At 41.0% G+C, this 25145-nt stretch overlaps 2 protein-coding genes across 2 annotated transcripts; both read left to right on the top strand.

Annotated features, from left to right (window-relative positions):
* The first annotated feature begins 1642 nt into the window (after positions 1–1642).
* LOC125955384 (uncharacterized) lies at positions 1643–24834 on the top strand. The gene is made up of 3 exons (XM_049686518.1): positions 1643–1749; positions 21496–24665; positions 24727–24834. Exons 2-3 carry the CDS (start codon positions 21573–21575, stop codon positions 24832–24834), a joined length of 3201 nt encoding a protein of 1066 aa, XP_049542475.1. The 5' UTR covers positions 1643–1749; positions 21496–21572.
* On the top strand, positions 2840–14512 carry LOC125957808 (uncharacterized). Its single transcript, XM_049690777.1, has 2 exons — positions 2840–2955; positions 5553–14512. The coding sequence occupies exon 2, from the start codon at positions 5630–5632 to the stop codon at positions 14225–14227; it is 8598 nt and encodes a 2865-aa protein (XP_049546734.1). The 5' UTR covers positions 2840–2955; positions 5553–5629; the 3' UTR covers positions 14228–14512.
* Positions 24835–25145: the final 311 nt, after the last annotated feature.

Raw genomic sequence — 25145 nt, 5'->3', positions numbered from 1 at the left:
TGTATGAACCAGGCACGAATTAGTACTGAAATTATTTCGCGAGATTTTTGTTCAGTAGGTAAATTTGTGAGAGAAAGAAAAGTGTGACTAAGAGTAACTTACACGAAATTACGCGAGTTTTCGAGCGTAGGGCAGTCGTGCAATTTAATTTATAGCATCTATTAAGACAAAGTCAGATGTTTAGATAATGTAAATATTGTTCAAATATAAAACAGAGGTTCTGATTTATGCTGCAAGTTACAAGTTACATACAATCCAGATTTTATTGATACGGCTAAACTAGGCTGGTTTCTGACGCTTGGAAGATGCTTCATTTACCGATTTAAAAGCGCACCCCAGCTCCCACCGTTCATGCTGCAGCTAAACTCAAACGATCACTGCCCAAAACAAAAATCTATTCTAGACATTTAGGTAATTTTCCCGTTGTTGCTTGTGTGTTGAACAGTTTCTTCTTACAAATAGAAAGAATTTCAGCTTGGGTCACGCAGATTTCAAACGGAACCAATACAACGAACCAATACAAGCATCTTCAATGCTGCGAAAGATACTACTGTGTCCAAAACGTAAGGTGACACGGCATCCAAACTGCCCGCGTAAATGGATATCTTTAATTTTGTATTTTTTATAGGTTGTCAGCACTGTTATTGATAACCATGACAAGGTTCACGTCAAAATATTCACTAGTGTTTGATATACGTATTATTTTGTGTATTGCTAAAAGTGCATTCTTCGTTTTTCTCCATGTCGCAAATTTTTAAGCAAAGAATTTGCATTAAACATATTTTTTCTGTTGCGGATATACCAATGCGAATGGTACAGAATGCCTTTAGTGACGATACTACGTAAAAAAATTATTTACAGGTAGTGCAAAGACTTCCAGAAGGGTCGGGAACGTTTTGAAGAGGAAGAACGCCCTGGACGACCACCAACGTCAATCGATGCAGCTCACGCCCAAAAACTTAAAGATTTGGTGTTGGAAAATTGTCGATTAACAACAAGAGACTTTGCTGGTGATATTTGCATATCAAACATATCCGCTAAATACATTTGGAATGATGTTTTTCATCTCATGCGCGTCAGCGCTCGATCACGATAATGGACGATCTCACACTTCGTTGGGCCGAAAGCTGCGAAAAAGGTCAAAGGGGCCGAAGGTCATTCCTAAAAACGACTTTTTCACGTGTTTCAAAAACTGGAAAGTTCGTCGTCGTAAGTGCACTGTGTCTGGGAGGGATTAATTTGATAGCAAAAAAAATTGATTTGGAAGTAAAATTAAGAAATTTTCAAAATAAATCACCTTAAAATAAGTCACCTTATTTTTTGGATACAGCAGTAAGTTCACGGCACTGCCAAAACCATGTGTTGCGGAACGAAAGAGAGAATCCAAATAGGCCATTTTGGGGATAAAATTGTCCGCTTCTTAGGAACCGGTTGTCGTGAATAATGAAGACGAGACAATGTCCATGTGGGTTTGTTCCAAAGTTGTTTAACGTATGAGAGCTGAGAGCTAGGAAAGAGCGTGCTTCACTGTTCGCGGCATTTTAGTGTTTCCGTTGGATTTTTTTTACTATCGCTAGCTGAAGCTCGTTGGTGTGTGCGTACCGGAGCTGTTGGGGCCAGCAGATAGACGTTAGTCTCGTGGTGACCACCAGCGATTACGCATAACTCAAATGAGTTTCGAAACATTGTGGTCCAGATAGCTAAAAGTGAGAGATGTGGCTTGCTAAGAATTATAAAAATCCAGTAAAGGTATGTATGTTTCCTTGATTAATGTTATAAAGCGACATAGACTAATGTGATGTGAGAACTTTCAATCGAATTCTATCGAAGACGTATGATCAGCACATAGTTGCCGATGAGATCATCTGGGACAGATAGTATGACGTGGCATTCTATTCTATCGAATCTATTGAATCTATCGTAAGTCCAAATTAGTTGAATTGGGTACGTGAAAGTGAAATAAAAAGTGAACAAAAGCTGTGTATGTAAATGTTTTATTAATCACATTTTCAGAAGCTTGAAAATATTTTACAGAGGTTGATTACGTTAAATAATTCTAAGTAACTTAGAATATTGAGCAATTATAATGAGCGTGTGTTGCCAGCATAAGGAAGTGTTCTGATAGGAACTGTAACCCAGACCATTGATTCATTCGCATTTTTGGCAGTCGTGGTGGCAGGAGCTTCACCACGCCTAGCGCAAAACTCATCCTCGATTTAAAAAAACCCACACCAACAGCACGCATGTTTCATAGCTTGTAGGAAATCATCAAAAGTGATAAAGGATGGCGATGTGTGCGTGGCGTGTGTGGCTAAGCGAGAATGGTTTCGGCACCGGTTATGCTAACGACACTGCCCGTTAATTGAGCAGCGTCATGCGGTGACAAGATAGCATAAGCTAAAGTATTTTGATTCCATCTAAGGTTCTTAGGGTTCATGCGTTATATCAGCAAATGTTTGAGCATTATTTTCAGATGTTCAACGAAGTAGGAATCATAAAAATGCTACGACCCGGTAACGCATACCATCAACATGTCCAATCATTACAATAAATGCGTTGTAGTTAGTTTGAAGCTGGTAGTAGAACGGCTCACAAAAATAGCTTACGAATTCTTTTAGTAAAATCTCCAGTAGTTAGTTGCTGGCTTAGTGATTAGTGACGGCAGCAGGCCTTTTGTTGTTCCTCTGTCTCTTCGCAAAGGTACTTCCGCTTTTAACTCTCGCTATTGATCGCGATCGTGGCCAGCTCGAGATGCCAGGTGCTGCCCTATGCCAATTGATGCCCTATGCCAGTTCATTTTTTCTTTTTATTTTAATAAGCAAATGTTTATTGAAGAACTAGTTGACTCCGTAAACTTCGTTCTGCCACTCGATACTTGAAGCCTCCTTGAACTTCGACTGCGCCATCTTACCCGCAACGCATACCTTCGTTAAAAAAAGAGACCAAATTTAAATGGTAATAAGTAAATTTAAATGGTAACAAAATAATAAAACTAAGGCAGATCATTGAGTTCTGTAAATAGCATATGGAAGGTAATTGCATCACTTTTCACACAAAACGGATCGAAAACATATTTGTGTTTTCAGTTATTTCTGTGCTTTTTTAATAGTTGCAATTTTCACTATTTTCGCCATTTTGTATAGAGTTCGGCTGATAGAGGTTTCATTTTTTTGCAAGTAAACTGTTAAAATTTCCCTCCATATGTAGTTTACAGAACTCAATTATCTGTCTCTTTTTTCTTATCACCATTCGAATTTTGTCTCTTTTTTTAATTCATACGTTCCACTTGATCTTTTGATTGGAGGCAGTTTTTTTCTTCTGTCTATGAAATTAGTTATTTAAAATCAAACCATTTTCATTTCATCACAGATAGTTCTTGATGTACTAAACGTTGTTTTTGTTTTAACCATAATAGTCAGCAAACTTAAACCACTTCACCAATTTCCGTTGTAACACAAAATCGCGAATCAACCAATACATCCTAAGTTTGCAGAAACCAATCTTTCTTTAGTATGTTAGGTGCAGAAAATAAAAGTGCGACAGTAAGCGATGATGATGAAGATCGAAGTATGCATTGGAGCTTGAAGATTGTCATCCAATGTTTTGAAATAATATCAAATCAAGTAAGCTGTGAAGAAGAAAGCCAGAGCAAAAACGAGTTTCAATTTGCCACAAAAGGATAGAATTTTCTCAACATTTCTCAATGTATAAACATGAAGCAGACCAAAACGAATTCATAACGCCAAGAATGAGCGAAATCGACCCATCTTCTCTCAAGTTATGGGCGTTCGAAAATACGCAACTACCCGCCACATATAGTGAGGAAAAAAAGTTTGTCCACCCATGCAAGAAATTTAGGTTTTGGCAGTTTTTTTGCAAGTCAAACTACTAAGTCAAAACATTCGTTGTTGCTCTTTATATTACTTTTCACTTTATTCAAAAAGAGTCAATTGAAAAAAAGATATCACAAAAATAGTCAAGTAAGGTACGAAAGTCGCGCAGAAAAAAAATATCCACCCCATACAAAACAATGAATGGAATTTGAGTTCTTTAATCTCAAGCGTATATTTTGATACACTTTTTTAATTTTACAAGCATAGTGGAATACATTATGTACAAACGTGGGCAAAGACACCAGGAACAATGTGGGACCCCCACCAACTAAATCACTCGCTTAGTTCCTGTTACCTCTCCTTCGTGGCTTTTCTCTTTCGAGATTATACACAAAGGGGAGGCATTGCTAAGGCACTTGCACTAAGAAACAATCGTTTTAAATGATTTCTTTGAAATGATGATCCAAACTACCTACTTCATCATTCCCAATCCCAGATTTCCCTCACAATTAATTTGTGCCAGGGCACTCTAAAGAGCGGTCTCAAGACCGGCGTGGAATGGTTATCCTAGGAACAATCATCTTCCTACCCTCGTGGTACCAAGTTGTGGTCGTTGACAGCATGGTGTCTTTGGAATTCCCGCCATTCCAAGCGCAGTCGTGTCATGACATAAACCACACACCCACTTACCGCATCAAACGCCACCCGGTTTCCGCACATCAGCGCCACGATGTTTTCCGGTCGGACCTCCTCCCTTGAGATCCCCCGTAGCCTGGCCCTGGCTTCTGTGGCGAGGAGGCTCGCCCTATACGATGGAGATATTCCCGGAAATAACCATGTCCCGTGAGGAACTGGGTTAGATGGAAGTTTAGCTCCCCGTAACCGCGCAATGTCCAGCATTCGATGACCGGGATCAGACGGTGCGTCCATCGTCCGTATGCATCATTCTCCAACTCACGCTGCCAGCGCTCCATCGACCTGCGCTTCGCGACCGCGCGAATGCCCGCAGTTCCGCGACCCGCGTAGCATTCCCTACCCTCCTCGACGAGGATCCCAACTGGGATCATGCCGGTTATCACACACACGGCTGCCAAGGACACGGTGCTGAAGGACCCTGCCATCGGAATCGCAGTGAGTCGGTGGACCTGGTTTAGCAAAACCAGGTTGCTTTGTACCGTCAGCATCCTAGCCCATGCAGGATCCGCCTAGCGCATTTTGATACCCTATTAATGGTTTTGTCACCAAAAGTAATGGAGTTATAGACAACTAGAGACTAGACAACTGATTCATTTAAAAAAGGCTATATCATCTCTAGCAGATGAACTTTGTTAATTGTTAGTTACTTTGTAACTAATTTGTTAGTTACTTCTTAGGTACCTAACATGCCTAACCCCTCGCTTTGCTATTCCCCTAACCAGTCCGCAACTGTTGAGTACGACTCGTTGAGGCTGCTGTGATGAGTTGTTAACCGAGGAGGGAATATTTTATACGTAACGCCATTCCGACAGTTCTGTAGCTTATTTATCATAGTTATTTTGAAGTACTATATAATTCATCATTCAAAATAAATTACATAAAAATCTATCGCTTGATCGATTGAAGTAATGCTTCATCTGTTGTTTAAGATGATTAGATACTCTGTTCTAAACAGATTCTCGTGCAAAATGCCTTGCACCCATATGTGACGACATTCTTTTTTTCTTCTTCTTCTATTTATAGCTTTCATCTTTGCTGATTATTGCGAAGAATCAAGGATAACCCGTTGCAATTGAATTTACGAGAGATCACTAGCACAAATGGATGCTCCAGGTGCACAACAACATTCTGGTGGCAACGAAAATGATAACCAAAACCATCCCCAAGTAAAAAAAAATCTATCAGGCCTGAAACATGCACTGCATGGGACATCGTATCAATTGAAGCTGGGTATCGTTGTTACCCTGGCGAATGCCAAGAAGTCAAAGTGCCCAGCTAATAACTTAACCTTCACGGTTACGGCCGAGGGACGAGACGAATCGAATACGCAAAATCCTAATCAAACGCCCGATAAGTTCGATGACATCATATATGATTTCAAACATGGTTCAATTACCGGAACTTTGAAGATTCAAGCGAAACACAAACAGGAATCGTCCAATCTCAAGATTACACTGAAAGACCTAATCGCGGTATCCAAAAATGATTTTTGTATCGATCAATACTTTAAATCATTCCGTGACCAACCACAAGCGAAGACCAAAAATGACGTGGAAGGATTCATCATTTGCACCAACGCAGATTTAGATGACGACGCAAAAGTATTGTGGAAACCAGTAGATGCTGCTGTCCTGGGTGATTCAACGACATCATTGGATCCTTACATTTCATCGTTATTCAATGAGACCAGAGGTAAATGCTATCAACTCAAAACTCATTATAAACATGCTGCGTTTGCCCGGTTGTTGATCAAAGCCATAAAACCAAACAAGCAATTGATATCCTGGAAAACACCCCTTTTCAAAGAGTATCGTAAATTCATCATGAAAATAATCGTTAAAAAAGACAATACGGCTCAAAATGGTGTTTGGAAGTTTAAAGATAGTTTTTTTTATTCATCCAACAACATCTCAGATCCAGGATATACCACATTTAGAAATGAGTTTGAAGATCAATACCGATCAATCAATATCAAAAAAATTCCAACCGGTTATAGTGTATGGAAGTATTTAGAAGAAAACAATGAGATACATGTTTCGGAAGACTGTCTGTTCGACCAAAATAGTGAAAAAAGCACTATGTTAGCCTGGTTGTTGGTCAAAGCCATCACATCGAAGGAGGAAAAGGTATCTTGGCAAAACCCTCTTTTCAAAGAGTATCGTGCGGCCATCGTGGATGTAATCGATAAGAATAACTATACAACAGAGGATGATTATCTTTTATGCAAGTTCAATGACAAGTTTCTAGATGGTACATCCAACGATTCAATTTTAAACTATAACACATTTAGAATGGATTTTGAAGATCAATACCGAAAAGCATTTAATTTTGATGGAACTGTTTGGGAGGATTTGAAAAACAGAAATCAGATATATGTTGCCGAAAGCTTTCTGAACGATAAAAAGAAGCAAAACATTACATCATCAACCAAAACAGTAGAATTTCCAAAAAATATTACAGAATTCGTTGATAATAAAGTGGATGAATCCTTGAATGAAATCTTTTGCGATCGATTTCGTTTGGTGTGTGGCACCTATAATCAGGATGAGCTAGAAATCGCAATAGCAAAAAATTGGAAAATGTTGCATGCTGGTGATGGTCACATGACTACTGCATGTCTTGATGCGGAATTGGCTTCCAAATGGCTATTCAAAACGAATTTTGATTGGGTGATGAATCCTTTCGCAAAGCCATTGCATTCAGAGGATATAATAAAAGATTTCGATAATATTAATGCCACACTAGCTCATATGAAGTTAGAACCTATTTCTGATAAACTGCGCAAGAAAGTTTGGGGCTCACCATTTCGCATTAGTGAAGATATTTTCAAAGAATCTAAATTGTATAAGCAAGTTGAAACTGAAAGCCTTTTGCAAATTGAGACATTCGATATCCAATTTGGAGTCACGTTACTATCAGACATATTGGAATCGCAGGGTCATACTACTATAGTGTTTCTCAAGTATTCGGATTTCATCCACAAGTCGGACACTGTAGAAGCAGTGCTCCGTGGCAAGACCTATTGTTTGGTCATTATCTGCCGCGAATACGAAGCGTTTAAAAAGGTTCAGGGTATCGTACAGAAATGGAAAACATGTCCCGAAAATCATGTCTTCCTGATCAGGAAAGCAAGTGACAACCCATCCGATCTTAGCTGCTTTCGCCTTAGTGGCTTGAAAAGCGAATCATGGGATCAATTTTGTAAGGAGAGCATTTCTTTATGCGGAACGGCCATTTCTCCGCCTAAAATATTCCAGAATAGTTTCAGAGAACTTCCAATCGAAGAAATTATAAAGCTGTTGGACTGGGGGGAAAAAATGGAAAAAAACAACGAAATTTTGAAGAAATTTGAGAAAATCAAAGACATTTATGTTCATCGAGGCATTACCATCGAACATCACTCGACTCGAATAGATACTCCAAAGGACACAGATATTTACGTACCGAAGAATATCAGTACTCTAACATCATATGAAATGAAGCTGAGTATCGTTAATATCCTGGCAAATGCTGAAAAGTCTTGGGTCGCAAAAACCTTCGGTTTTCTTCACTTCTCGGCAGAGGGTCCTACTTCCAGAATCCTACCGTCATTAAAGCCTATCTCTGATAAACTCCCCCAGGAAGCACTGTTGCCCCCATTTGGAATTAGGCACGATGTTATCAAAGCTTCTGATTTATACAGGCTAGTTGAAACAGAAAGCTTTCTGCAAGTTAAGGCATACGATATCCAATTTGGTGCCAAGCTACTATCAGATATATTGGTTTTACAGAGTAAAGATTATATTGCTAAACTGTGTTTAAAGCCGACGGATTTGCACTCCATTTCGTACATTGTAGAAACAGTGCTTCGTGACAACACTGACTATTGTTTGGTCATTATCCGCAACCGAGCGTTAGAAACGGTTCAGGATCTCGTACAGAAATGTAAAAAATATATCCTAAAGAATCCTGCAAAACATATCTTTCTTGTCAGGGAAACAGATAACATCCCATCTGATCTTAACTGCTTTTGCCTTCGTGACTTGACAGAAGAATCATGGGAGCAATTCTGTAAGGAGAGTATTTCTTCATGGGGAACGGCCATTTCTCCGCTCAAAATATTAGAGAATAGTTTCAGAGAACGTTCAATCGAAGAAATTTACAACCGAATCCTCTCGGATTATGATTTACAGGTAAAGAACGTTGACATGGAGCACACATGGTGGAGTGACAAACTTAAAAGCAAAAACTATGCCCTGCGGGAAGAAATCACTCTCGAGAAAATAACGACATGGTTAAAAAAAGACACGAATTTCAATGAAATGCTCGAAGAGGTGAATATTTCAAAGAAAAATCAAGAAACAATATATGGCTACGAAGGTAAAAAGGTCGTGATATTATTGGGAGAAGCGGGACACGGAAAGTCAACCAACCTCACATGGTTGGCTTGGCATTTGCGGCAACGAAATCCTTCTTTCTGGGTTGTTCGATGTAACTTGTCCGATCATTGTACTGACTTTAAACCATTTACACCAAAAGTTCAAAAGAATACGGCTGGTCAGGCCAATGAAATCGATGAAACGAAAGCGATCAGATTGCTATATAAGTTGGCATATTCATCGCTTCAACTTGAACGGAAAATGGATGAGGTATGCAGTTTGTCTGCCAATTGTTTAGTTCTTTTAGATGGAAAAGCAAATGTGAGCAAAGATCTTACGAAACAACACGGTTTTTCCAACTCAATCGTATTGCAAATATTCAAAGAAAAGTTGAATGCAGGTGAAATGGTATTGCTGTTTGATGGGTTCGATGAAATCGCTCCTAATTACAAGGAGGTTGTTTTAGAGTTACTCTCTCTGTTTGAAACATTTGAAGGAGTGAAGAAAATATATCTTACCAGCCGACCATACGGTTTTAAAGAACAATTCGAAACGGCTTTCATGGATCCTTTGTTTTTCCAATTTAAACCTCTCTTGGTGCAGGACAAAGCATCTATGCTTTATAAAATGATGAAGGAGAAATGGCGTAATCGGAACATTGGCGATGATATTACTAAATCTTTGTGTTACATGTTACTTTCTAGTTTAGGTGACATGAGCGATGTTCCATTAAACCTGATGATGGCAGTAGACGTTCTTGAGGATAGTGTGTATCATAATGAAAATATAAACAATGATATTTCTTCAGAAGGAAAGCTGTTTGAGACGATCTTAAACTTATCAAAACCGTCTTTTATAGTGGAAGAATTTGTGAAGGTAAAAATTCTACATCGTCTGTATGACAAAAAGGGGCTAGATAAAAATAATGTAGATAAACCAGGTGAAGGAAAGAGATTTGAGAAGGAGATAAATGATACGAAACAGCTCCATGGACTATTGGCACTTCGGATTTTTTTTGACGAAAATGAGCTGGCCACTATCCTATCGGCAGACGAAACTCTCCAGGCAGAAAATTATAAGAAACTAATACTCGATGGCGATGAAAAAACTGGAATAATTCATGGAATCCAAGATGGCGTTCCTATGTTTATTCATCGATCCTTCGCTGAATACTTGGCTGCTTGGTGGCTTATCCAGCGACAAAAGGAAGGGAAGCGACAAGAAAGGAAAAAGTTAGCTTGCCTTGCGTCATTCTGGAATGAGGAGCGTAAAGAGTTTCGAGCGAATATTGACACCATCCTTGCCAAACGCCATCCGTTACATGTTGCTATCATTGAGTGCGATTGGCAAGCAGTAGAATCATTACTTTCTACTAGCCAAAACTCTACTACTAAACACCCACTCTTTGTGCGAGATGATGGAGAGAGAACTCCTCTGCATCTATTGGCCATCCATTTCGATTTTGATCGTAAATGGCTAAATTTATTCGAAGATTCCATCATATCTAACATAATAAACTGCGAAGAAAACATATTCGGTTGGACTGCTTTGGATTACGCGTTCCAAATGGACAAGCCACAATTGATATTTTATCTTCTGCATCACGGGGCCTTAATAAACGTAGATGTACTGTACGAACACATAGCTTCAGTTCGAAACGATCGAATTGGTAAAGCTGCAAAATATGCTAGATATGTTATGCAATATTTGAGCCAACAGGCTATCGAGTACGAGTCACACGATGCCTGCAAAAAGATGAAACAATTTTGTGACAAAGTGGTTGCTGATTTGGTCAACAAATCATCTGCAACACAAAGACAAAATCTAGAAGACATTATTCTAGAAGATATTCTAGAAGAGATTATTATAGAAGATACAGTTTGGATGGTGGAGAGTATGATTCGACTGGAAGCTGATAAAGACGACTTCGTTCGAAAGATAACGATTTCATATTTCGATTTGGCGTTGCATCGTAATTCCTGTTTTATGTTGAAGTACTTAATGGCACATGACCCATCAGTTTTAAAAGCTGACAACATTATGAAATGCGCAGTATATGCTGCCTTAAAGGATTACAAAATTGAATTCAAGTATTTTGTTGATCTGTACTGTTCTCGATCTAAGATCAAACATTTCCAATCCTTGTGCATTCAGAGTGACACGGGATGTTATTTTATTGATTATTTCAACTGTAAAGAAATAGATACAGTTTGTGATTTCAGAAATAATATCTGTTGGGAAATATGGGGGATACCAACTGAACTAATGATTGATGAAAACATTCTCTCGTTGTTGACTGTATGTGTGGTAACAGTAAGACCATCTATGCTGAGATACTTGAAAGAATCACGCATGTTGAACCTTTGCGCCGGCCTTATCTTTTCTTTAGCAATGATAGTTAATCATTTGTTTTCGAAACTTCCTCGAAGGACAAAAATAAAACCAAGCAAGGCATATGAATGTCTGTTGGACCAAGCAACGAATATAAGCAACGTTGAAGCGAATAAAATGCTTCGTCTTGCCATAACATCCAACCTCTTCGAGTTCTCAAAATGTCTGATAGAGCGATACAAGATCAACTTCCAGGCTGTTGATGAGCTAAAGGGTTGGAATGTCTTTCATTTGCTTGCTTCAAATCAACGCCCATTTTGGGCTGAACAAATAATCGAAGTTGATGATGACGATGATGATGATGACGATGATGATGATGACGATGATGATGATGACGATGATGATGATGACGATGATGATGATGACGATGGCATCAGAGCTTCTTGTGTTGATGATGATAAAAATGATTTGTTCCGTTACATGCAAGCAAAAGCAAGCGACATGGATTGCTTTAACATTTTCGATAAGAATGAAAAAAGCATTCTCCATCTCGCAATGGAAAATGGACTGAGAGGCATAGTAGAATACATTGTGGCTCGTAAATTGGGTCAGAATGAATTTAACGAAATCAGAAGCCTGAGCGTTATTGCCATACCAAACATAACATTATGTTATCATGCGATTCACAAAATATCGAAATCTGTTGAAGAGAAATGGTGGCATCAAGAAGTACTTTGCATGCTGGCCAAGCAAATAGCTATGATTTCATTAACCAACAGCGAGGAGTCTCAAGAGCAAAATAGTAGTCGCTTGTTATTCCAAGAGAATGCCAAAGAGTTGTACCAAATGGCAATGAAATGCAGATCCCTATACCTGATTTACTATTTGCACCGTGAATTCCCTAACGCGGTTCCACCACTGATTTATGGTGCAGATTGGGTAGCATGCACAGCAAGAAGCCTGCGATCACTATACTTCCTTGATGTCACCAAATGGATGCTCAATCCAAACGACGTGGATCAGCATCCCAACTTGTATGAAGTTGTTGACAAATGTGACGACGATGGATATGATCTGGGGTCAGTAAATTTAGAGGATTTAGTCAGGCAAGTTGAAACGATTCTATCGGCCAACCGATCGATGGAGGAGGTGTGTAAATTGAACCTCTTGGCCGTCGCTGTATGCCTAAAAAATGAATCAATGATAAGACATTTGTTTGAAACCTTGAACGTAAACATCGATTGGAAGGTTCTAATCGATATTATGGATATTGCACATCGATCACATATTCATGAACCGGGACCAACAGAATCAGATGTATTCTGTCTCTGTGAATGTCCATTCGAAAAGCGTGATTTTGTTCCGATTTTCGCATATCTCTTTGAACGAATCACCAATCTTGATGAAATAGATGCCGAGGGTAGAAATGTGATACATTCTGCGACACAATCTGGACTCCGCTGTATGGCCGAGTTCTTGATCAAGAGCAACATGGCCAAAGTCACGACCATCAATGAGCAAAATGGATGGAACATCTTCCACTATTACGCTTCAAGAAAGAGAAGCTGGAAATATTCTGAACATGATGATCTACTGCCTTTGATAACTGATCGGGTGTATGAGATCACATCCGATGACTTTCCGCTCTCACCTTTGACGGAAATTCCCCCAAATAAACTCAAGGAGTTTTGCTTCAAAAGTAATGAACGAAGAAAGAGTGTAATACATATTGCTGTTGAGGCTGGTGACATTTGGACGGCAAAACACATCTTTCGGACTCGTCATAAAATTGACCTCATAGACGAACATGTAATATTGAATTCAGACGAATGCTCGCGCGACAGAGAATGTTATGATGAGCTTTGTCAAATAGCAGCACAACTTCCATTTAACGGATATTGTGATTACCTTTTACATATATACTCGCCAGTAAATATTGAACATATAACGGAACGAGGGAGTGTAGAAGATCATATCATTGAAGATACCTGTCGATCAGCAATCAAGTATAGATCGGTCACAATATTAGAGCATCTGATGATTGAGTATGAGGATCATATGCGCCAAGTATTGGCTAGAAGCACTAACAACGAATTGCTTGCCTGCATGACGGAGTGCATCAGAAGGAACAGAACCAAGATGTTTAAAGTGCTTGTTGGTCACTATCGCAACTTACAAGGCATTCAATTAAGCATAAAGGTTGAGTTTGAGAATGAGGAAAATGATAACATTGAGGAAGCCAACATAATTGACTACAAAATACAATGGCGAATTATCGATGAATTCGCCCAAGATGTGACCATGAATCGAGACTTTCTGCATCTCCTTATTTTGTCAGTTGCGTATGGAAGGCTCTCGATGACACGATTTTTGGTTGAAATGCTGGAGCTGGAGGTCAGCAAATCATTGCTTCAATTAATCATGAAAGTGTTGAAAGATCTGTGGGATAAGAATTGTAAGACTGCAACGCCAGTATATGAATACCTCGCGAGCAGATGTGAAGGAAAACCTAATTTGCTGCATCTTTGCATACAAGCTGAGTGTTATAATATGCTCAAATACCTCATAAAAGAGAAAAATCTTGATCCGAATGAAATTGATTCGGAGAATGGATGGAATGCTGGTCACTATTTTGTTTCGGATCCGAATAGGAAGACGAGTTACAAGGAATTTACTTGGTTGGTAGAAACGTATAATATGGATTGTTTCGGTGTTTACGATCGAAATGGTCGAAATATTCTTCATTTGGTAATAGAAAATGATCACAACGAGATAGTAAAATATGTCATTAATCACAGATTGGGCCTCACAGGTGATAACCAACCATGGAAGGAAAGGGACTTGGAGAAAATAGAAAAACAAATCTATGCACTGCAACAAACACTAGAAACGCTACAGAAAAACATATCACAAGAAAAGCAACAGGATATACAGGTCATATTAGAGAAGGTTTCAGACCGAAAACTTGCTCTAACAACATATAAACAATTGTTCAAAAAGGAACATTGATAAAAAAGCTTTTTTTCCATTATTTTTGTTATCGTCGTTTTGATCAGTAGGGTGTATATAAGCCATATAGTTATAGAGGCCTGAGCGTATAGCGTAAAATATAGAAAAGGAAACTAAATGAACCGATGAATAGGAACATTCATTCCGCGAGGAATGAATGAGATAGGTTAAGCGTTAGGTTAGGGCGCATTTTAAGCAGCGTAAGCATTTTTTGTCATGTTCACGAGGTGGGGAAACACTCGGTACTTTTAATCGGTCCGTCTCGCAATAAAGACGTATAATTATATATCATGTACATGTAGTAGTAGATTCAAAATAAATAGAATAAAAGATAAATATCCATGTTTGTTTCGTATCTTAACCTACACTCTGTCCAGTTACTATAAGACCACCATCAGTTTGTTCCAGAAAATCTTCAAGGATCACAATTTCAAATCGAGACTTTTTATTACTATTCTCTACTTTAAAAATAAGTTATTAAACACTAATAGGGATGGATAAAATCACAGGTTGAATTTTGGCGGCAAATTAACAAAACATTAAGTGTCCAGTTAGTATAAGACCACCTTGATTTATTTTTATTTTCAGCGAAAAGAAGTAACCAAATCATCTAAATCCCGAAAATAACTATTCCTTATCAAATTTTAATGGTTTCAAATGTGTAAAACGGGATTTGGCAGGCTCTTTATAAATTTTGGTTAATTTTAGAATTAATGACTCTCATATGTCTCTCCAAACCGCTAAAATCATCGCTTAAAGCTCACGAAACGAAGAATACTGCTTTCCCCCAGCATCCCATTTACTAATTCGAACTCAGAAGATGTTTTCCAACAGATTTTATGCTATACTGCGAGCAGATATGGCCAAAAAATCAATTTTCTGATCTTTATTCGAATGCGTAATCTTTTTTCTCAAGTTAATAAAAGCATTAATTCACTAATATGTTAACTTCTTCACACCGTTTTTTGTCAAAAACGATAGCAGAGATTCTCCTTGAAACGTAGATGTGCTTTGTTAAACGGAAATAATACAATCTTGATCCTACCGACTGTATAAAGTTTCACCCAAACTATGCAGGCTAAACGGTTTGGAGAGACATATGAGAGTCATTAATTCTAAAATTAACCAAAATTTATAAAGAGCATGCCAAATCCCGTTTTACACATTTGAAACCATTAAGATTTGATAAGGAATAGTTATTTTCGGGATTTAGATGATTTGGTTACTTCTTTTCGCTGAAAATAAAAATAAATCAAGGTGGTCTTATACTAACTGGACACTTCATTTTTTGTTAATATGCCGCCAAAATTCAACCTGTGATTTTATCCATCCTTATTAGTGTTTAATAACTTATTTTTAGAGCAGAAAATAGTAATAAAAAGTCTCGATTTGAAATTGTGACCCCGTGTGACAGTGACGTCGTGGTACTCACCGAAACGTGGTTGGACGATAGTATCCCGTCAGCTCTGCTCTGCGAGGACGACTACACTGTGTATAGATGCGATCGTGACGCGTCTAATAGTCGTCGTTCCCGAGGCGGCGGGGTTCTCATCGCTTGCGCCAACCATCTGGCCTCTTGCTCTGTGCCGCTCGGCAGCCACTCGCTAGAGATGTTGTGGGTTCGGGTTCGTCTCGGGCATGAGACCCTCTTCATCGGAGCCGTGTACCTCCCTCCGGACCGCAGTTCGTCTGCTCCCGATCTGGAGAAGATCAACGAATACTCCAGCCTGATCGTGGAACGAATGGGCCCGCACGATCACATGCTGCTCTTTGGCGACTTTAACCAGCCATCGATCACGTGGTTACCAGCGGGGCTTACGTATACGGCATCCGGCTCAAACCCGTCATCCACTGTACTCCTGGAAGGACTCGCGGCTAATGGCCTGCGTCAGATATCTGGCATCCAAAACCGCTCTGGCCGGCAATTAGACCTAATCTTCGCCGACTCAGCGGAATTCGCGGCCCGCCTTGACGTCGACGCGGCGGCCGTTCCGCTTGTCCCAGAAGATCATCATCACCCTGCGATCTCCATAATCATCCGACCACCTTCACGCGAACCCCCGGACGCAGTCAGCCCATTGCCTGCGGCGGGACCTAGCAGGCTGAACTTCGCTAAGTGCGATTTCGAGCGTCTGAACCGGCTTGTGATGGAGGCTGATTGGTCCTCGATCGACACTGCGAGCTCCGTGGACGAAGCTGCGGGCGTGTTCACCGCGTCCCTCCTAGGATTGCTGCCCTCATGCTGCCCTCCCCTGGGCCCTCCGCCCCACCCCCCCCCCTGGTCGGATAGGCACTTGCGCGCGCTGAGGACGGACACGCGACGCGCCAACCGCCTGTACAGCAACTCCAAATCGCCCTACTACAAGCTGCTATTCAAACTCGCCTCTGCGATGTACCGCAGCTACAACCGGTTCCGTCACCAAGGCTACCTACTAAGGACACAATCCAGGCTGTCCTCAGACCCCAGGTCCTTCTGGCGCTACGCCAACTCTAGGCGGGGCTCCTCTGGACTCCCCACCACCCTCACTCTGGGCAGCGATACAGCCTCCTCTCCGGAAGACGTGTGCGACCTCTTCGCTAGGCACTTCTCGGAGCTCTTCATCGACCCAGCCAGCTCCTCCGTGCCTCTTACCGCCGGTCTTGTGCACACTCCCCACGACTCCCTCTCCATTAACGCAGTGCCCATCTCGGAGGATTGTATCCTCTCAGCCCTCGCAAATCTGAAGCCCTCCTTCTCCCCGGGTCCGGACGGTATCCCTTCCTCTGTGCTTAAAGGATGCATACGCTCTCTAGCACCAATCCTGGTTAGACTCTTCAGCAGATCTCTGCGCGAGGGGTCTTTCCCGCGGAGTTGGAAGTCCGCTTGGATCGTCCCAATCCACAAGAAGGGTTGCCGCCAAACTGCCTCTAACTACCGCGGCATCTCCCTCCTCTGTGCCACCTTCAAGATCCTTGAATCAGTCGTTCATTCCCATGCTCTCTCTCTCGTCTCTTCCTCTATCACTGAGAACCAACATGGCTTTATGCCTAGGCGGTCCACAGTGACCAACCTCATGTCTCTTCTGCAACACATCTACCCTGCCGCTGCATCTGGCTCGCAGGTCGATGTTGTCTACACGGACTTTAGTGCCGCGTTCGACTGCATCCCTCACTGTCTGCTGATCGCTAAGCTAAGGCAGATGGGTTTGCGCGATCCTCTCCTCTCCTGGATTCTATCCTTCCTCTCCGGGCGAACTTTCCGCGTTCGGACCCCCTCCTGTACTTCCCTCCCTCTTCCTATCACTTCCGGGGTTCCCCAAGGCAGTGTCTTGAGCCCCCTCCTCTTTTCCCTCTTTATGAACGACTGCTCCGCTGTGCTCCCTCCCAATGGCCACCTCATGTACGCCGATGACGTCAAGTTCTTCCTTCCGGTTTCCAACCTTGACGACGCCCGCTCCCTTCAGATGGCTATTGATGATTTCTCTGCCTGGTGCTCGTCAAATGGCCTCCGCCTATCCCCGAACAAGTGCTGCGTTATTTCCTTCTCCCGATCTAGCTCCCCCCTTTGCTGGGACTACTCCCTCCATAACGCCCCCCTCCCTCGAGTATCACTTGTGCAAGACCTTGGCGTGCGCCTCGACAGTGCGCTCACCTTCCTTCCACACATTGAGGCCACTGTGTCTAAGGCAAGCAAGACCCTCGGCCTCATCACCCGACTATCATCGGAGATCCGAGATGTGCGGTGCTTGAGGACTCTCTACTGCTGCTGGGTCCGTCCGATCCTTGAATACGCCTGTGTCCTATGGTCGCCCTCCTCTGCGTCCTCCATCGGAAGGCTTGAAAAGGTGCAAAGGAGGTTCACCAGGCTGGCTATTCGCCGACTACTGGGGACATCCTACGTCAACATGCCCCCCTATGCCACCCGCTGCCACATGCTCGAACTGCCGACCATCGAGTCCCGCCACGCCATGGCACGAGCCCTTCTCGTCGGAAGCCTGCTGCTGAACAGCCTCGACGCGCCGCGCCTGCTCGCATCTATACCCATCTACGTTCCATCCCGCACCCTCCGTGACAGGCCTCCTCTCCTCATTCCCACCCGCCGTAGCATCTTCGGCCAAAACGATCCGTTCCTTAGGGCGCTGCGCTCGTTCAACGACGCCAGCGCGCTATTCGACTTTAACCTTCCTATCTCTACTTTCCGTTCTCGCCTCCGTAACGCCCTCTCCTAGCCTTCCAACCCGACCTCATTTGTACTCTCAGCGTCTTAGCTTTAAGTAACTTTGTATAGCCCCTCTCGGCGAACAAGGTGTTTTCTCAATAAAATAAAATAAAAATAACTTGCGGAGTAATGAATGTTTTTAACAATCAAGTGTTAGAGAAGGGCATGAAGGAAGGTTGCGGGGGGTTTATAACCATGCCTATAGCACTCACCCCAAAAACCCCCACATACCAAATTTGGAGTCAATCGGTCCAGTGGTTTCGGAGTCTATAAGGGACATCCGGACAGACATGAATTCATTTATATATATATAAAGTAATGTGTGAGACAGACGTTCGTTCATAAAAAAAAACTAAACTTTATTACCGTCTGTCTTAAGAGCTAGGCTAAGACTAATTGTACACTGCTGGTCGTTGGGCTTGGCCGCTGCCGCGCCAGTGCTTAAACTGCTACGCCAGCAATTCGCGGTGTCGTCCGTTGCATCGATGCTCAATGCCATTCGGTGCCGGTGTATCGAACGCTTTCTTGCTGCCTCAGCATGTCCAGTGCGTATGTGGTTATTCTCGCTGCGCGTGGCGTCGTTCTAGCTGTCTCAGCGTCTTTGCCGATCCGATGCCGCCGTAACGTATAGATGGAATGTAATTGCATCACTTTTCACACAAAACGGATCGAAAACATATTTGTGTTTTCAGTTATTTCTGTGCTTTTTTAATAGTTGCAATTTTCACTATTTTCGCCATTTTGTATAGAGTTCGGCTGATAGAGGTTTCATTTTTTTGCAAGTAAACTGTTAAAATTTCCCTCCATTGTAGTTTACAGAACTCAATTATCTGTCTCTTTTTTCTTATCACCATTCGAATTTTGTCCCTTTTTTTAAAGCATACGTTCTACTTGATCTTTTGATTGGAGGCAGTTTTTTTCTTCTGTCTATGAAATTAGTTATTTAAAATCAAACCATTTTCATTTCATCACAGATAGTTCTTGATGTACTAAACGTTGTTTTTGTTTTAACCATAATAGTCAGCAAACTTAAACCACTTCACCAATTTCCGTTGTAACACAAAATCGCGAATCAACCAATACATCCTAAGTTTGCAGAAACCAATCTTTCTTTAGTATGTTAGGTGCAGAAAATAAAAGTGCGACAGTAAGCGATGATGATGAAGATCGAAGTATGCATTGGAGCTTGAAGATTGTCATCCAATGTTTTGAAATAATATCAAATCAAGTAAGCTGTGAAGTAGAAAGCCAGAGCAAAAACGAGTTTCAATTTGCCACAAAAGGATAGAATTTTCTCAACATTTCTCAATGTATAAACATGAAGCAGACCAAAACGAATTCATAACGCCAAGAATGAGCGAAATCGACCCATCTTCTCTCAAGTTATGGGCGTTCGAAAATACGCAACATATAGTGAGGAAAAAAAGTTTGTCCACCCATGCAAGAAATTTAGGTTTTGGCAGTTTTTTTGCAAGTCAAACTACCAAGTCAAAACATTCGTTGTTGCTCTTTATATTACTTTTCACTTTATTCAAAAAGAGTCAATTGAAAAAAAGATATCACAAAAATAGTCAAGTAAGGTACGAAAGTCGCGCAGAAAAAAAATATCCACCCCATACAAAACAATGAATGGAATTTGAGTTCTTTAATCTCAAGCGCATATTTTGATACCCTTTTTTTATTTTACAAGCATAGTGGAATACATTATGTACAATCCTGGGCCTGTTCCTGTTACCTCTCCTTCGCGGCTTTTCTCTTTCGAGATTATACACAAAGGGGAGGCATTGCTAAGGCACTTGTACTAAGAAACAATCGTTTTAAATGATTTCTTTGAAATGATGATCCAAACTACCTACTTCATCATTCCCAATCCCAGATTTCCCTCACAATTAATTTGTGCCAGGGCACTCTAAAGAGCGGTTTCGGCATAAGCCTATTCCCTCTTCCCATAGGGGATCAAGACCTGCCTGGGTTGCCGAGTGTCCCTGATGGTCATCCTAGGACCAATTAGCTTCCTACCCTCGTGGTACCAAGTTGTGGTCGTTGACAGAATGGTGTCTTTGGAATTCCCGCCATTCCAAGCGCAGTCCTGTCATGACACACCCACTTACCGCATCAAACGCCACCCGGTTTCCGCAGGGGCGAGGAGGCTCGCCCTATACGATGGAGATATTCCCGGAAATAACCATGTCCCGTGAGGAACTGGGTTAGATGGAAGTTTAGCTCCCCGTAACCGCGCAATGTCCAGCATTCGATGACCGGGATCAGACGGTGCGTCCATCGTCCGTATGCATCATTCTCCAACTCACGCTGCCAGCGCTCCATCGACCTGCGCTTCGCGACCGCGCGAATGCCCGCCGTTCCGCGACCCGCGTAGCATTCCCTACCCTCCTCGACGAGGATCCCAACTGGGATCATGCCGGTTATCACACACACGGCTGCCAAGGACACGGTGCTGAAGGACCCTGCCATCGGAATCGCAGTGAGTCGGTGGACCTGGTTTAGCAAAACCAGGTTGCTTTGTACCGTCAGCATCCTAGCCCATGCAGGATCCGCCTAGCGCATTTTGATACCCTATTAATGGTTTTGTCACCAAAAGTAATGGAGTTATAGACAACTAGAGACTAGACAACTGATTCATTTAAAAAAGGCTATATCATCTCTAGCAGATGAACTTTGTTAATTGTTAGTTACTTTGTAACTAATTTGTTAGTTACTTCTTAGGTACCTAACATGCCTAACCCCTCGCTTTGCTATTCCCCTAACCAGTCCGCAACTGTTGAGTACGACTCGTTGAGGCTGCTGTGATGAGTTGTTAACCGAGGAGGGAATATTTTATACATAACGCCATTCCGACAGTTCTGTAGCTTATTTATCATAGTTATTGTGAACTACTATATAATTCATCATTCAAAATAAATTACATCAAAATCTATCGCTTGATCGATTGAAGTAATGCTTCATCTGTTGTTTAAGATGATTAGATACTCTGTTCTAAACAGATTCTCGTGCAAAATGCCTTGCACCCATATGTGACGACATTCTTTTTTTCTTCTTCTTCTATTTATAGCTTTCATCTTTGCTGATTATTGCGAAGAATCAAGGATAACCCGTTGCAATTGAATTTACGAGAGATCACTAGCACAAATGGATGCTCCAGGTGCACAACAACATTCTGGTGGCAACGAAAATGATAACCAAAACCATCCCCAAGTAAAAAAAAATTTATCAGGCCTGAAACATGCACTGCATGGGACATCGTATCAATTGAAGCTGGGTATCGTTGTTACCCTGGCGAATGCCAAGAAGTCAAAGTGCCCAGCTAATAACTTCACCTTCACGGTTACGGCCGAGGGACGAGACGAATCGAAAACGCAAAATCGAAAGGAAAATTTTACACTCGATAAGTTCGATGACATCATATATGATTTCACACATGGTTCAATTACCGGAAATCTGAAGATTCAAGCGAAACACAAACAGGAATCGTCCAACCTCAAGATTACACTGAATGACCTCATCGCGGTATACAAAAATGATTTTTGTATCGAACAATACTACAAATCATTCTGTGATCAACCACAAGCGAAGACCAAAAATGACGTGAAAGGATTCATCATTTGCACCAACGCAGATTTAGATGACGACGCAAAAGTATTGTGGAAACCAGTAGATGCTGCTGTCCTGGGTAATTCAACGACATCATTGGATCCTTACATTTCATCGTTATTCAATGAGACCAGAGGTAAATGCTATCAACTCAAAACTCATTATAAACATGCTGCGTTTGCCCGGTTGTTGATCAATGCCATGAAATCAGATAAGCAGCATGTATTCATATCCTGGAAAACACCCCTTTTCAAAGAGTATCGTAAATTCATCATGAAAATAATCGTTAAAAAAGACAATGGTGTTTGGAAGTTTAAAGATAGTTTTTTTTATTCATCCAACAACATCTCAGATCCAGGATATACCACATTTAGAAATGAGTTTGAAGATCAATACCGATCAATCAATATCAAAAAAATTCCAACCGGTTATAGTGTATGGAAGTATTTAGAAAAAAACAATGAGATACATGTTTCGGAAGACTGTCTGTTCGACCAAAATAGTGAAAAAAGCACTATGTTAGCCTGGTTGTTGGTCAAAGCCATCACATCGAAGGAGGAAAAGGTATCTTGGCAAAACCCTCTTTTCAAAGAGTATCGTGCGGCCATCGTGGATGTAATCGATAAGAATAACTATACAACAGAGGATGATTATCTTTTATGCAAGTTCAATGACAAGTTTCTAGATGGTACATCCAACGATTCAATTTTAAACTATAACACATTTAGAATGGATTTTGAAGATCAATACCGAAAAGCATTTAATTTTGATGGAACTGTTTGGGAGGATTTGAAAAACAGAAATCAGATATATGTTGCCGAAAGCTTTCTGAACGATAAAAAGAAGCAAAACATTACATCATCAACCAAAATAGTAGAATTTCCAAAAAATATTACAGAATTCGTTGATGATAAAATGGATGAATCCTTGAATGAAATCTTTTGCGATCGATTTCGTTTGGTGTGTGGCACCTATAACCAGGAAGAGCTAGAAATCGCAATAGCAAAAAAATGGAAAATGTTGCATGCTGGTGATGGTCACATGATTACTGGATGTCTTGATGCGGAATTGGCTTCCAAATGGCTATTCAAAACGAATTTTGATTGGTTGATGAATCCTTTCGCAAAGCCATTGCATTCAGAGGATATAATAAAAGATTTCGATAATATTAATGCCACACTAGCTCATATGAAGTTAGAACCTATTTCTGATAAACTCCGCAAGAATGTTTGGGGCTCACCATTTCGCATTAGTGAAGATATTTTCAAAGAATCTAAATTGTATAAGCAAGTTGAAACTGAAAGCCTTTTGCAAATTGAGACATTCGATATCCAATTTGGAGTCACGCTACTATCAGACATATTGGAATCGCAGGGTCATACTATCAAACTGTTTCTCAAGTATTCGGATTTCATCCACAAGTCGGACACTGTAGAAGCAGTGTTCCGTGGCAAGACCCACTATTGTTTGGTCATTATCTGCCGCGAATACGAAGCGTTTAAAAAGGTTCTGGGTATCGTTCGGAAATGGTTTTCCATTCCATATCCTAATCATAAAGAAGATATCCCAAAGAATCCTGCAAAACATGTCTTTCTGATCAGGAAAACAAGTGACATCCCATCCGATCTTAGTTGCTTTCGCCTTAGTGACTTGAAAAAAGAATCAAGGGATCAATTTTGTAAGAAGAGCATTTCTTTATGCGGAACGGTCATTTCTCCGTGTAAAATATTCCAGAGTAGTTTCACAGACCTTCAAATCGAAGAAATTATAAAACTGTTGGACTGGGGGAAACAGATGAATAAAAACAACCAAATTTTGAAGAATTTTGAGAAAATCAAAGACATTTACGTTCATCGACGCATGACTCTATGCTCTTATGGTAAAAAGAATGGCGAATATCACTCGACTCGAACAGATACTCCAAAGGTAACAGATATTCAAAAGGCCAAAAGTAATCTATCAGGGCTAAAGTATGCGCTCTATGCATTAGCGTATCGATTAAAGCTTGGAATAGTTGTTTCCCTGGCAAATGCTAAAAAGTCTTTGGACCCAGCCAACGACTTCAGTTTCGAGGTCGCGGTAGAGGATCCTTCAGCCGGAAAATTCGATGACATCGTGTATACTTTCAAGGATGGTGGAAAGGCAGGAATACTAAAGATACAAGTCAAATACAAGTTGGGATCGCCTGCTCCCAAAATTACGGTGAAGGATTTCACTACCAATAGCGATACGAAGAATCCGTTTGCTATTCTGAAGTATTTCACTTCATTCTGTGATCAACAACAATCGACAACTGATCTGGAAGGGTTTGTCATTTGCACCAACGCAGATATCAACGACCAGGCAAAGAACATCTGGAAAATAGTAGAACCAGCTATCACGAACGATTCGGCGCCATCTCTCGATTCCTATGTCTCATCATTATTCGATAGTATTGGAGCTCAATACTATCAACTGAAATACTATAAACTATGGGCTGCCGATGGAACGTATAGCAATTTATATCAACTATTACGAAAATGTTCTAAGCGAGCTAGGCTAGCCAAGTTACTGATCGAAGCTATCAAATCCAACAAGAAGATAACATCCGAAATTGCCCTCTTTAAAGAGTATCGTCAAGCTATTTTGCAAGTAATAGACAGGAATGAAAATTCACGATATTATTCATACGGGTTTACAAAAGAATTTCTAGACTCATCCTACTACAACTCAATGCCAGGATATGAAGCATTTAGACAAGAGTTCGAAGATCAATACCGAGAAGAATTCAAGATTGATGGATGTGTATGGGATGACTTGAGAATGAAACAGCTGCTTCTTTCAAAGGACTTTGTGTTGGATGAAAAAAATCAATATTCTTCCTCAGCTACATTTCCAGATGATAATGTAGATGAATCCTTTAAATCGTTTTGCGATCGGTTTCGGTTGGTGTGTGGCACCTACAATGAGCAAGGGCTAGATGCAGTAATAGAAGAAAGCTGGAGGAATTTGCATTTTAATGATAATCAATTGGTATCTAATCAGCTGCAATATGTTGGGGAGAAAGTTATTACCGATAAGCTATTTGAAATGATTTTTGATTGGCTCATGGATCCATATGCCAAACCCTTA

This window comes from Anopheles darlingi, chromosome 3, assembly GCF_943734745.1.
Source record: "Anopheles darlingi chromosome 3, idAnoDarlMG_H_01, whole genome shotgun sequence".
Classification (NCBI taxonomy): domain Eukaryota; kingdom Metazoa; phylum Arthropoda; class Insecta; order Diptera; family Culicidae; genus Anopheles; species Anopheles darlingi.
This window is presented reverse-complemented; position numbering and strand designations above follow the sequence as displayed.

Bases quoted from the DNA above. Each gene is read 5' to 3' on its own strand.
- LOC125957808 (XM_049690777.1), top strand. From the start codon at position 5,630: ATGGATGCTCCAGGTGCACAACAACATTCTGGTGGCAACGAAAATGAT.
- LOC125955384 (XM_049686518.1), top strand. From the start codon at position 21,573: ATGGATGCTCCAGGTGCACAACAACATTCTGGTGGCAACGAAAATGAT. The intron at 24,666-24,726 runs GTAATAGACAGG...AAGAATTTCTAG, and splicing joins ATCGTCAAGCTATTTTGCAA to ACTCATCCTACTACAACTCA.